This window comes from Apis mellifera, linkage group LG10 (assembly GCF_003254395.2).
Source record: "Apis mellifera strain DH4 linkage group LG10, Amel_HAv3.1, whole genome shotgun sequence".
NCBI lineage: Eukaryota > Metazoa > Arthropoda > Insecta > Hymenoptera > Apidae > Apis > Apis mellifera.
This window is the reverse complement of record NC_037647.1, coordinates 7,167,531-7,180,539: the sequence shown is the minus strand read 5'-3', so window position 1 is coordinate 7,180,539 and position 13,009 is coordinate 7,167,531. Positions and strand designations below refer to the sequence as shown.

Sequence of the window (13,009 nt, the reverse complement as noted above, 5' to 3'; positions counted from 1 at the left end):
CGCGCGCCTCCCTGTCGTGCCTTTTCAACCCTTTGAACTAGCGAGCGAAAGAGGAGGAGGAGGTCTAAATCCTAGGGAACTTGATTGAAAATCGACCCTTCCAATCGTCGCAAAGTCGCGTTTTAAAATTGCTTATCGAGCTAAAACCGAGATTTTACCCCTTTTATTAATCCACCACTCGATTCCACAAGCTTTCGTTCGCAGTCCGGCAAGCAAAATTTCCACCTCGCCACACGCGGGATACGGGTGCCGCCGTCCCGCTATCTCTCCCTCCCCTCTCCCGTTTCATCCCCTAAAATATAGCACGGTAGAGTACACATCTCTCAAGATTCGCCGCGTTCCATCACGGACTCAGACTCTGACTCCAGTCCTTCCTCTCTCGAATCTCGCGTTAAACGCTCGTGATTTATGTAAGAAGCTTGTCCTCCCTGGTTTCGAGAGAGAGAGAGAGAGAGAGAGAGAGAGAGAGAGAAAGAGAGGATGAAAGAAGCGAGGAAAAGGCCGCGCCAAGGTGTACGTCAGCCCGAGATATGGGAATTTCGTGGCATTAGAAGCGAGTGGTGGATGTGACGTCCTCAGTGCGACGACGGCTCACTTCGCAGTAATTTTCGACTCGTTTCCGAGCGAACAATCATCCTCCTCACCCTTCATCCCTCCCCCAGCCGTGGAAATATCGTCGCGCCACTGCGCACACTGAGAAAGGAGAAGGAGTAGTGGTCCCACGTGCCAAACTTGGACGTTGCATTATTCATCTCTACGCTCTCTTGGATCGTGGCGATTTTTGTACAATTTTTAGGTTAAACTTTTTCTCGCCAATTTTTCCTTTCCTTTTTTTTTTTGGGAGGGGGAATGATTAACGGGTCGGTGGTTTGTTTTTTGGACGGTGGAAAGTTGAAGGGAGTTGAAAGGGGAGAAGAAGAGGGAAAAAATCGAAATATACATATTCAACGCGAGGCAACGTGATGATAAAAAACGGCCACTTAAACGCGGTTATCTTCGCGCGATATCTTGCCGCCGCCGCCGCCGCTCGTTTGTTCCTCCAACTTTATCCCCCGATGGGAATAAGAAGAAGCAACTTCTGACCGAAAGAAGAAGAACATTTCCCTCCGATATACCCCCTCCTCGCTTCGATCGTTTCTCACCCGTGATGTTCATACAGCTAGGTAAACGACGAACGTCGAAACATTACGAGTCGACCCCATTCGGATATATCCCGCGCTCTATACTTTCAACTCGACTTGAAAAACCGACGCTAAACGCGATTTATCGGCGGCCAGCTTTTCCGTTCTTCGTTTATTCGATCGCTACGTTTTATTATTGTATCCCGTAGCAGCCGTGTACGATTTATGATTTCACAGAATGCTGATTGATGCGAGCTGAAATTGTTTAACGATACGAGGGAATGTGCATTACTTTGGATTTATTTATTCTTTTGCACTATTTGAATCCGAAAAGAAAGATCAAATCCAAGTCATCAAATCTAAATTTAAATATCCCGATAATCTATTATAGAATACTTTCTCCTCCCATAACTAAAAATTAAATTTCGTTTTCGTTGGACTATCTCCTCTACTCCTTCAACTCCATCCATGCGGATTCGGGGTGAGAGTTAATCGGTAAAATTCATCCCATTGTGAAAATTCAAGCCGCCGAAAGGAAAATATCGGGCTTTTTTCTTTCCTTTTTTTTTTTTTTTTCGAAGCGATACCAGTCTCGCACCAGATTCGACTCGATTCGACTCGACACGACTCGATGGTGGCGAGCCATATTTAAAATCAGGTCCCAGGATAGTGGTGATCGACCGACCGACCGTGTCCCAGACCACCGATATCGCCGCGGCAGACATTTATTTCGCGAGGCTTTTCGGATTTGACGGATTAGGGCGGGAGCTTCTCCGCTATCCCCGACGATATTAACGCGCGTCAACCGTGAACAGGGTTGATCTGCACGCGGCCCAAAAAAGTCCCTTATCGACTTTCAATGGAGGGGAGGGGGTGGATGGATCGTTGAAGGGGAAGGGAAAAACGCGAAAGGTAAAATCGAAAGGAAGGTAAAAATTGCGGGTAGATAAGTTCGGCGAAGAAGTAATTTGTCTGCCGGGAGGAAGAGTTACGGTGACGATAAAGTTTCTTCCTTCATCCCCCCCCCCTTCCTGGAACTGGCTTAACCCCTCCCACGATTCGCGAGACTCTTCCAAATTAGGAAAAACAAGCCTTCCAGCCAAGATTTGCTAAGGGAGCCAAGTGCATGGAAAGTGAGTCTCGACGAGACGTTTCGAGAGCGAGATTAATTAAGGACGGAGAGATTTTTCGATCGAGAGTTTTACGAATCCTTCGTTGCATCGATCCTGCCTCCTCTTCGAGGAAGAATCTCTCACCATTTCGTGATGGATTTCGTGGAAATTCGAAAATTTTTGGAATTTCTTGTTAATATAAACGCAAATCCAGGAAGGAATTCGTGGCAAACCGAAGAGGAATCTCGGAATTCTCGTGTCATCCAAAGAGAAGTTACAAGAGAAAATTATTTAACCAAGATTCTTCGAGTTTCTTCCAACTTGTTTTGACCAATCTAGATTCACCACCTAAAGTATTCCCTTCTTTTTCAAAAAATGAAACGCGTTCAAGGATCAGAATACAAGTCTTAGGGAAGAAGAATTCAATTTTCGCGGAGGTAGAAATTTATTCAAACTCGATGAGCTGCGTTCAAAATTCGAGCGGCCTATCACCTTTTAAGAGGCTCATCGTTTTCGAGTATCGCGTATCCACAGGTTGGTAATATCGGCGTCGCTTTTTCCGCGAGAAATTTACTTTTTCCTTTTTTTTTCTTTTTTTTTTTTTTACACTCGGCGTACGCGCTCTTTTTGCGTTCACGCCATTCGCGTTTATTTATTATCAGTCGGTCGACACGAGCCACGGTCATCAATTCGGATTAATGCCGGCTCAACAGCAGTTTTCGAACCGCTGTCACTTTTCTCGTTACTGTTGTTGGCCGGTGTCTCGTTGTCCCCCGCTATTGCCACGACCAGAGTACAGATTTATGAAACAACAAATCGCGCAAATTTGCGCTCCAGACGGCTGCCCGAATATCCACGCTTCGATATGGGGAGGAAAAAAAAAAAAAAAAAAAAGGAAAAGACGTACACCCATTGCGATCTTTATTAATTTCCCCTGTCCCGCGATAAATTTGACGCGCGAAATCTTCAATCTTTTCGGGATATCTACTCGCACGAAAGACGAAATTTTCATAACGCCGCGATGAAAAATTTTTAATTCCGGATAAGATAAGTGAAATAATTTTTACAAACAAACAGTACGATAAAGTAATCCGTTCAAAACGTGGATCGAGCATCGTAAGATATTTTCGACAAACCGTTGTAAATAACGCGTTTTCAATAAAATTCTCATTGTATCCGATATGGGATATTTCAGAGATCGCGAAAATCCGGCGAGATTCTGGTCCGGGATGAAATCCAAATTCGGTTACTCGGGAAAATGCCAATATCCGGCAGTAAATCGGTGGGGGAGGAAAAGAGAGAGAGAGGAAAGAAGGATCCGAAATTACGAATAAAACTCACGAAATCGTAACGTTATTACCCTCTCGCGCCAGCAACAAAGATTGTCTCTTTATGGAATGGAAGCAACAAGGAGAGCACACAGCCACGTGGAAAACAACAAGCATCCTCGCAGACGTCGTCCCTGTGAAATTGCATTCGACACATCCTTCTTTCCCCTCGCTCTCTTTCCCTTTTTTCTTTCAATAAAGGGAAGTAACCGTCCAAGTGTGGCAAGAGAAGAGGAGGAGGAGGAGGAGGAGAGTTTCGTTCCATTTGCGGATTTTCCATTCTCTCCTCCTCCTTTCGCCTTCACCCTTTCCTCGCGTGTGTCCCCCTCCAACCCTTTTTCCGGCTTCACCTTTCCGGAAAGGAAACTGGCGCGGCCCCGATCTTCTTCTCTTCCTCCTTCTGGCCGCAAGAAACGTGTCCCCTCCCTCCTCTTCCTACCGGTTTGAAATATTTCCACGAGTTCGTAATTTATAGAATCGGTGCTGAAACGGCAGATCCAACAGCTTAAAATCCGGTCCACGTAATTGGATGAAGCCTCGACGTAACCTTTCACGTGATTGTGAACGATGAATCCTTCGTAATTCTTATCTCCTCCCCCTTTCCTCTCCCTTTCCCCCCATCTTCGATTTTTCATTCTCGCCAACCGAACGAAATCTCGTCTCTCCTCTCTCGGGGATACTGTCTTCTTTCTCGAGTCGAATCTCTCTCCTCGAGAGAGAGAGAGAGAGAATCGAAAGAGAGAAAAAGAGAGAGGGAGGAAGTTCTGTATTCATATTTCCATTTCAACGACTCGTCCGTTCCTTTCTTTCCTCTCCTCCGTGATATTTATTTAATCCGTGATTAAAATTTCCTTTTTTCTCTTTCCGCTTTAAGAATCTTGGCACGCTCCCGCTCCCCGTTTTCCGCTTAATTTCTACTTGGAATCCGCGCCACGCCGTTCCATCCCTCATATCGGCCACGATTAAATTTGCGCGGACACGTCGGCCGAAAATCTTTGCCAAATATACGTACGAACGCGCGTTGTATGTAAACTGGACGACGTAATTGTATTCCCTTAACTCGCAATTTCGCGTATTTATAAATTTCGCGTCCAGATCCACCCGCGAATTATTCGAAAATAAGAAAATGAAACGAGAAGGGAAGAAAATATGTATATATATGTATGCAATCGTATAATAATATTTGTATCGAACGATATTTATTCGAGCATGTATCCACCACCGAATGAATTGAATACATTCGTGTGTGAGAGAAACTTCGTGGCGCGAATAAACAATAACCGAAAATAATAAATAAACGGGATAATTCGTGGGAACAGCGTAGGCGGTTGTACAATAAGCGTTAAGAGGTAAACTTAGGATATTGTACAACTCATTTTCATCAGATTTCAAACTGCATTCTCGCTTCTGTGATTCAAATATATTCCAAACACGATTATTGATTTAAATACACCATGCTTTGCTCTCGAACGATTGCACGAAATATATATATATATATATATATATGAATATATGAAAACGAAAACACAGTTTCAATCACAGAGGAAAAGGAGGATGAGACGAGAGTAAGAATTAGAATTCTCGGGTATTGCAACGGTTGACGCCAAGATTTCATAAAGGATAGGAGATGAGACAAAGAAGAAAGAGAGAAAAAGAGAGACTGACGGTCGAGTTAACGTTTAATTCAGCCACTTTTCCGCTCGGTACCATCCGCGTTTCTTCTTCGTCTCGAGGAGGAGAGAGAAAGACCGGCCCATTTATTTGTCGCAGCGGGAAGTTAACCGTGACATAAACGCGGAGACTTGGCCGCGTTCGAAGGACCGAGTTCAAACGAAATTGGATTTTCATTGCGAGCGGGGAGGGTTAATTCGGTCGTTTCTTTGTCTCGAGGCTCCACAGCTGCGTCTTTGAAACGATGTTATGAAAATGGGGAGGGGAGGGAGGAAAGAGGAAAAAAGGAACTATAATCCGAAATATTCGAATGGAGAACGAGAAGAAGAAGGAGATTGCTCTTCGTTACTTCCGATTTTCTTCTTCTTCTTCTTCTTCTTCTTAATCGAAATATATATGTATATATTTTTTTAACTTTCTTCTATATAACATCACCATTTTACATTTTATTTTTATTCAATTACGCTTTCAGAGATTTTACAACGGAAAAGTTGGGGGAGGAGGGAGAAATTAAATTTCGATTTGAATTATTTCGTGGGAAATAATGAGAAAAAGAGAAAGGGATGGAAAAACATTTCCACTCGGGTGGCTGACTTCATGGATATAAAAAGAAATACTGGGATGGAAAATATGGAAGAGACGGAGAGCGATGCTGGTAAATAAGAGAGCAACGAGGACGAGGGGGATGGAATTGAAAATTGAGAGAGAGAGAGAGAAAGAGCAAGAATAAGGAATAAGAAGCACAGGTGGAAAGTTATTACCGGCAATGGAGGATTCGAAGGATGGGATTTCGATAATCGAACGGCGAATCGGATCAATTAAACCCCTGGGGTGGGCATTAATTATCAAACGTGTCGTCGACAGTTTCTTATCGCACGTGCGATCCGAGAACGGTGGTTTCCGTTCAGAATCTTTGCCTCGGGAATAATCCTTCTCCCTCGCTCATTTTCTTCTCCTATTCTCTCCATTCTCTTCCTTCTTTCTTTACCTTCACTCCGATCGATTGCGCAACAACCGCTCGTAAAATCTAACTTTAATTACCAACTCCAACACCAACTTTCCTATATATAATTATATGCAATTATAATTAACAACCATCTACGATTATTTCAATAGGAAAATTCGTGCATTTATCAATTATTATAGTCTTGCGTGGATGGTAATTTTGTCAATTAAAAAAAAAAAAAAAAAGTCACCTCGAAGGCGAGAACAGTGCACAGTCGATAACGCAGAGTTATCGTTATTAACGCGCGAGTTTCAAACTTGGCCGGGCGAAGCGCACTTTTATTCAACACCACTGGCCGCATCCAGTGAGTAGAGTTAAACAAGAGGGGTTGTTTCAACAACTAAATTATACCAACTTATAGCCGCGTTTCAAATTTGTTTCAAAAAGCGGCGGTCAACTCGTCTAAAAAAAAAATATTAATACGCTTGCGCTTGCTCCGGGGACAATAACGGGGACAGAAAAAAAGAAGGGGGGGGGGAGGAAAAAAAGCGTTGTCGGATACGATTTACCGGGCATTTTATCGTTAATAACCCGGCCTGATTAACTCGAGGGCATACGGAGGCCGCTACTACACCGGATGCAATGGAATTACGAACGCGTTCATCATTTCCGTTGGAATGCCCGTGACGCGGTTTTTTTGTTCGAAAGGGGCCCTCCTCCTCCTCCTCCTCCTCGCTTCCCCCGTTTTATATCAAGCGTGCGAAACTTTATTTCGCGCTTATCAACCGTTGAGCAACTTGTTACACGTGATACGATCCAACGATGCACGATGCCGCGGCCAATTACGATGTTAACAACGTTACGCGCGCGCGCGAGCACCACTATGAAACTGAATTTGCCGTGGTCCATTTTTAACGGTGAAATTTTTCTCCGGAACAGGAGGGGGAGGAGGAAAGAATCGCGCGTACAGAGATTTCCTTGGAAACCGAACGAACGCTCTGTCGCTCTCCTTCTCCCCTCTTTTTCCTTTCGAAGCCTATTTTCCTCCACGCCCCCTTTTCCACCATGTAACTCTTTGTTTGCGCGACTAACCGCAACCGATTATTTCTTCCTTTTAGCTCGGGTTAAATTTTTTTCTTTTCTCTCTTTCTCTCTTCGCAGAGGAGAAGATTGGATTTTACGTAGTTTCCGGATCTCGTTCGTTATCGAACTCGGAAGTTTTTTCTCTTTCTGGAGAATCTTTTTTTTTCTATCGTTTTTTTATTTTCTTCTTTTCTTTTTATTTAGTATTTTTCGACTTCTTTTTCCGCTCCTGTTTTTACGCGGATCGTATGACGCGCGTCTCTTTGTCGTTGAATAAAAAGATCAGGGAATACGTTTTCTTCTCGGAAATTTTCTTAATTATACAACTTTAACGCTTTTATTTACGCGCAATATTTCTCGTTCGTTATACTATATTGTGATTTCTTTCTATCAGTATGCAGAATTTTTGGACAACGTTTTTAGACTCCGTTTATTAACCAAACCGTTGGTTTAACAACGTTGTTAAAAATCGACGAAGGAAAGAACGAACGATCTATTTCCAGAAAACTCGATGCCCGGGCGAAAAGTAAATATTCTCTTTCCCGTGTACTATCAAACTCTTGGCACGGTAATACATCAATCTTTTTATCAATTCTTGTACACACATCCGTCAACTCCTAGTATATAATACACTAGAATTCTCTACGTTGAAATTTATACGATAAAACCGTCCCCTCGACGAATTAATAACACGAGATCTTTTTAAATAACTTTAATTCTAGATAATTCCTTTATTTCGTACGTTTTTCGCGCAATCTATCCAATTCATTCGATCGTAAATTGTAAAGCGTTAAAAAGATTAAAGGGTCCTTGATAGTTTTACACCGCAATTTTCTTCGTCGTAAAAGTCCATCAAAGACTTGGACACGATTCTGTGCAACTCTCTTGCGACATTTTCCATGTTTTAGCGAATGTAGCCTAAATAAAAGAGAAGGAAACGGGGGGTAGATGATCGGCAACAGAGGTTCCCGAAGTAAAGACCGATGGTGTGCGGTCTGGCTCGTGAATTTTTCACCACTTCACCCGGACGTTAGCCCGCGCTCTTATTAAACATGCACGCGTGTTCGAGCGTTTTTTCATTTTTAAACAAGATCCAAGGGACCGGGCCCGTTGCCGCATAAAATTTTAATCCGGCTTAAACGTGTCAACCAGTAGGAGAATCCGAACGATAGCCGATCCTGCTTTCGTTTGAATTTTCACCAGAATACACGATTTTATTGACAATTTTCCTCCCCCTAATATAATCATTATACGAGACTTCTTTTCTTTTAACGGATTATTGTATTTTTCTTTTTTTTTTTTAACTAAATTATATCTCTCCCTCTTCGAAAAATTATTAAGGTTTCTTACGAATAACGAATGGAATGAATTTAAGTTAGCTGAACTGTTTGATAAAGGATTAATTCCATCAACACGGAAGCCTCTCAAATCAACGTTTTCATTCCATCAGTTAAAATCCGTCTCCATCCATGTATCTCTTAATTGAATCTAATCTCAAGATAACGTTCGCTTCGCCACGAGGCGAGGGAAGAATTCGACTTCTCCCCAAAGTTTCTTCGAAGAACGGTGGTAGCCGATACTGTTTCGAGTCCAGTTTTAACCGAATCCTGGCTCGAAAAAACGAAGCGAGACGAGAGGTGGAAGGAAGATACGAGATAAAGAGAGAGAAGGGAGGTGAAAAGTGAAGCAGCGAAAAGCTATTTCCGGTCGAGGAGGTCCGCCAAGATCGGGCTCACCAAGGTACGAAATGACCGACTTAAGCAAGTTTTACTGCGAGACAAACCGGAAGTGATTCGGCTACGACCGAAACACTTCTTCCCCTTTTTGAGCAGGGGTAAGAAAGTTTACCCCCTCCTCCCTCCCCCACTACCACCGCCAAGCCTTTTTGGCCGGGATTACGGGCCTTGGACGGACATCCATTCTCGTTTAACGCCTTTATTTACCGTCCACTGCTTTTCCTTTCAACCCCTCCCGTCCCCACCCCCCTCTCACCCACCCTTCCTGACCCCTTCTTGACTCCGCCAACTCCTTCGCCCCTCCTCTTCAGCTCTCCTCCATTCTCCTGCCGCTTCTTCCGTTCTTTCGTTCGTTGACACTCGATTATCGCGGTGGTTCGAAGATCCCAATCGCTCCATCCCACCTCTTCTCCCCCATTTCTTCTCATCCCCATGCAGTCTTTTTGCTCCTCTTCCTCTCCCGCCCAGTCGTTTAATTATTCGGACGATTCCTCTCGAGCATTCCTCGTTTCGAGTATTCTCTCACGATCGGTTTTAATAACGTTGGTCGAACAATCCGAATAACCTTGGTCCAAAAGGAGCAAGATCGCTCCTCGTCTTAAGATCGCTCGAAAAATAACAATCGTTTTCCGTTCTTTTTTCTTTTTTAACGCTTCTTTCTCGCGAAATTGAATATTTCTCTTTCTCTCTTTTTTCTTTACCCGGTTATATTTAATTAACCGAGCTCCCTCCCAGAGGGAGGGGAGGTTTAAGGGAGCGAGGCGAATTACGTAACAATTAATTAAAACTCGAAGCGTAAGCGTCGATCTGGCTACTAATTTCCCCCTCCCCTTTTATTTATAATAACCCTATGCATATATACGTTGTAAAATAACATCCTCTTAGATTACGGTATCGCGAAACAATGGTAACAAAGAACATAAACCAATTAAATGCGTTCGTAATACCTCCCTCCCCTATCATCCCTGTCATCCCTGTCCCCCCCTCCTGTCATCGAGACAATTATTCATTTATTATAATTAATACAACGCGTTGCAAATTCCGGTAAGAAGAAAAAAATCGAGACACGGAAGCGAGCAACTGAAACAACACCGTCGCCCGAAAACACCCTCCCTCTCTTCGTTCCATTATCGCGGGGGGGCGGATCGATCGGCGGAAAGCCGGCAGGATCACGAATCGAAACGACGGCCCTCGTTATTATTCCAACCCCGCGTTCCCCAGCAGCATCGATGCACAGCGATATCGTAAAACGGCGCCGCCGTCCTCGGCGGACGTAATTCCGGCCGCGGAAACTTTCGCAAACGCGTCGAAGTGGGGGAACGTTTCGTGGTTGAAAATCCGCGGCCCGGAGAGAGCTCATACGTTATTCGAACCGCGCACCTCGCGCGTAACGGGTGAACGGGAATAATATCTGTACTTCCGGCGGTGTGTGAGCCGAATGCAATCCTTTGGCGCGAAAGATGGAAGCTGATAGTGGGGGGAGATGGCAAGAAATTAGGCCAATTGGGATTCTTCTTTGTTGTTGTTGTTTTTGTCGAGCGCAGGATAAGTGGATGGGTGAATCTGAATTTTCTGATTCCCGAATGCGAAAATTTCCAAATTGGGATAATTGAAATTTCGATTCTATCTTCGAAGTTAGGAATAAACGGATAAGTGATTTAACGAAAGTAATTGGAACAATTCTGAGATCGTATTTGAAATATAGAAATAATTTTTTGGTGGAGAGAAACGTAATTCTAATGAGAATTCTTTGAAAAGATTTCTTTTTGTTCCGTAATTGCGCCACTACCGTCTAATTCCCTTCCCCCGTCGCGGAGCCATTTTGCTCGGCATTTTTTCCAACGTCCTCTTCCCGAAAAATCTATAAATCCAACGAACGGGAACGGCCGCGTACGTCAGGACCATTCGTCAGCGGACAGATTGCGGCGCGAGGAGGGAGGGGGAGGGGATGAAGAGGGCCTCTCGGGTGTCAGTCGGCTCCGTGCCACGCGCAATAAAGCCGCGAGCGATTTTTACGATGTAGGGGGAGGGAGGGGGTGTACGGTGGTGGATCGCACGAGGTAATTCACCCTCGGAAGGCAGTTCACGTCCCGCCGAATAATACGTGTTCGCGTGAAAAAAGAAAATTTCTTTCTTTCTTTTTCTTTTGCTAAGAGTTCAACTTCGATCTCTCTCTCTCTCTCTCTCTCTCTCTCAAGAGAGGGACGATTTTAAAATTGCAACGCCAATGATGAAAATTTCCTCCCCTCCACTGCCTTTCTACCTTTGCCTGCCTCTTTGATCACTTTCCGCTTCCTTTCTTAAATAAAAGGGAACTCAATTGCTTCTCTTGTCTCTTAAACAAAGAGCCACCATTATATTTCGTATTTCGCGTTCCTCGAACGTGATAGAGAATCGTTGTCCCGATGTGTAAATGGCGTTCGAGCAATAACGAAACTGGGAAGAAAGAAAAGGGGGGAAATTTCCTTGCGGAACTTGTCGTCTTGAGACGAACGCAACACAATGAGAAACGAAGAACAACAACAGATCCTCTCTCTCGCCCGATAATTGTTAACATTTAACGCGTATAATGCGCGCGAATTCTAAGTGAAACTCTGCAAATGCAAATTACATTACGTTAACAGTACAGTTCACTTACAGCGAGGAAGAAAGAAGGAAGAAGTGAGACTTTCTATATCTCTATCCAAACGATATCTCTGTTGAATTGTTGGCAGATTGGTATCGTCCCCGGCGAGGCAGAACGAGGCAGGTGGCAGCGGAGGCGGCGGCGGCGGAGCGATGCAACACGCGGCGACTTTCGCGGTGAGGGTGGGCACGATGGACGGTGTGGTGACGCATCATCTGCGCGCCGAGACGAGGAGGGACCTGGCCGCCTGGGCCAGGGCGATCGTTCAAGGCTGCCACGCGGCCGCTCATTCGTTACGCGAGTACACCGTTCGTGAGTATATTTTTTCAACGAAATTCTTTCGAAAAATTCTGTCGAAAATTTATCTTCGAAAACTTTAAACGAAGCTTTCTCTGTAAAAGAATTGTTCTATCGTAAGATTCTTAATCGTTGATTTTTCCGTTAATATATGAAAGGAAGATTATATATTATCAAGCGATTCGGGATTAAAAAGAAAAGGAAAGAACTCCAAGAGTAAACTCGTTGAAAACGAGAGGACGAGAGAGATGTAGGGAGAGGGTATGCATCTTTGCGTAGAAAGAGAAAAAAGGAAAGAGGGGACCGGAACGGGATGTAACCTCGGCCGATGGTTAGAAACGCGTTCGCTTCGATGAATTTTAATTTCTTTCCACGGTGAATATAGCGCAATAATAAATCGAGATTAATGCCCCTCGTATCAGCCTTTCTTTTTCCCCGTTCGCATCGAACTCCATCGATCATGATTCGCGGCGAATTCTTCTTCCTGATCCCTGACCCCGGAAAAGACGCGGAGGACGATGGAAAACTGCCGCGAGAAATATCGTTGAATACGGGTTTCGATTTCCTTTTTTTTTTTTTTTTTTTTCTTTTTTTTGGGGGGTTCGTGCCTAGATTTCATCCGAGGATTTCCTTTCCTTTCCTCTCTCTCTCTCTTTCTCTTCTTTTTTTCTTTCGTGATTCAACGATGTATTATTCAGCCGAGCTCCGTTTCCATCGCGAAAATTATTTTTCAATTCGGCGCCGATTGGCTGCCGTTTAATTTAACTCGATTTCATTGCCGAACTTCATTTATTTGCTCGAAATATGCACACCTTCCCCTATTTTGCTTGACGATTTTAATTTTATTGAAAAAAAAGAAAGAAAGAAAGAAAGAAAGAAAGAAAAAAGTTATTTCTCACTCGTCTCAATTGTTTAATCTAATTTAATTCGATTTAATTAAAAAATTCTTGTCTTTCGTCCCGTTGTCAATCCGTACACGATTCATTAAAAATTTGTTATTCGCTCGCGATCGAGTCGATTCGATTTAATATTTTATTCGCGCGTGATAAAATTCTAATTAGGATCTTCACACTCTTTCGTTTGTCGCAG

The 13,009-nt window shown here is 43.8% G+C and overlaps 1 protein-coding gene across 3 annotated transcripts in view; it reads left to right on the top strand.

Moving 5' to 3' along the window:
* The window catches only part of LOC724333 (beta-1-syntrophin), a 336,725-nt gene that overhangs the window by 318,400 nt on the left and 5,316 nt on the right, over positions 1-13,009 (top strand). For all 3 annotated transcript variants that reach the window (XM_006564488.3, XM_001120154.5, XM_006564489.3), the window contains exon 6: positions 11,712-11,935. In XM_006564488.3, the coding sequence (XP_006564551.1) occupies positions 11,712-11,935 (224 nt within the window). The remainder of the gene's footprint in view (positions 1-11,711; positions 11,936-13,009) is intronic.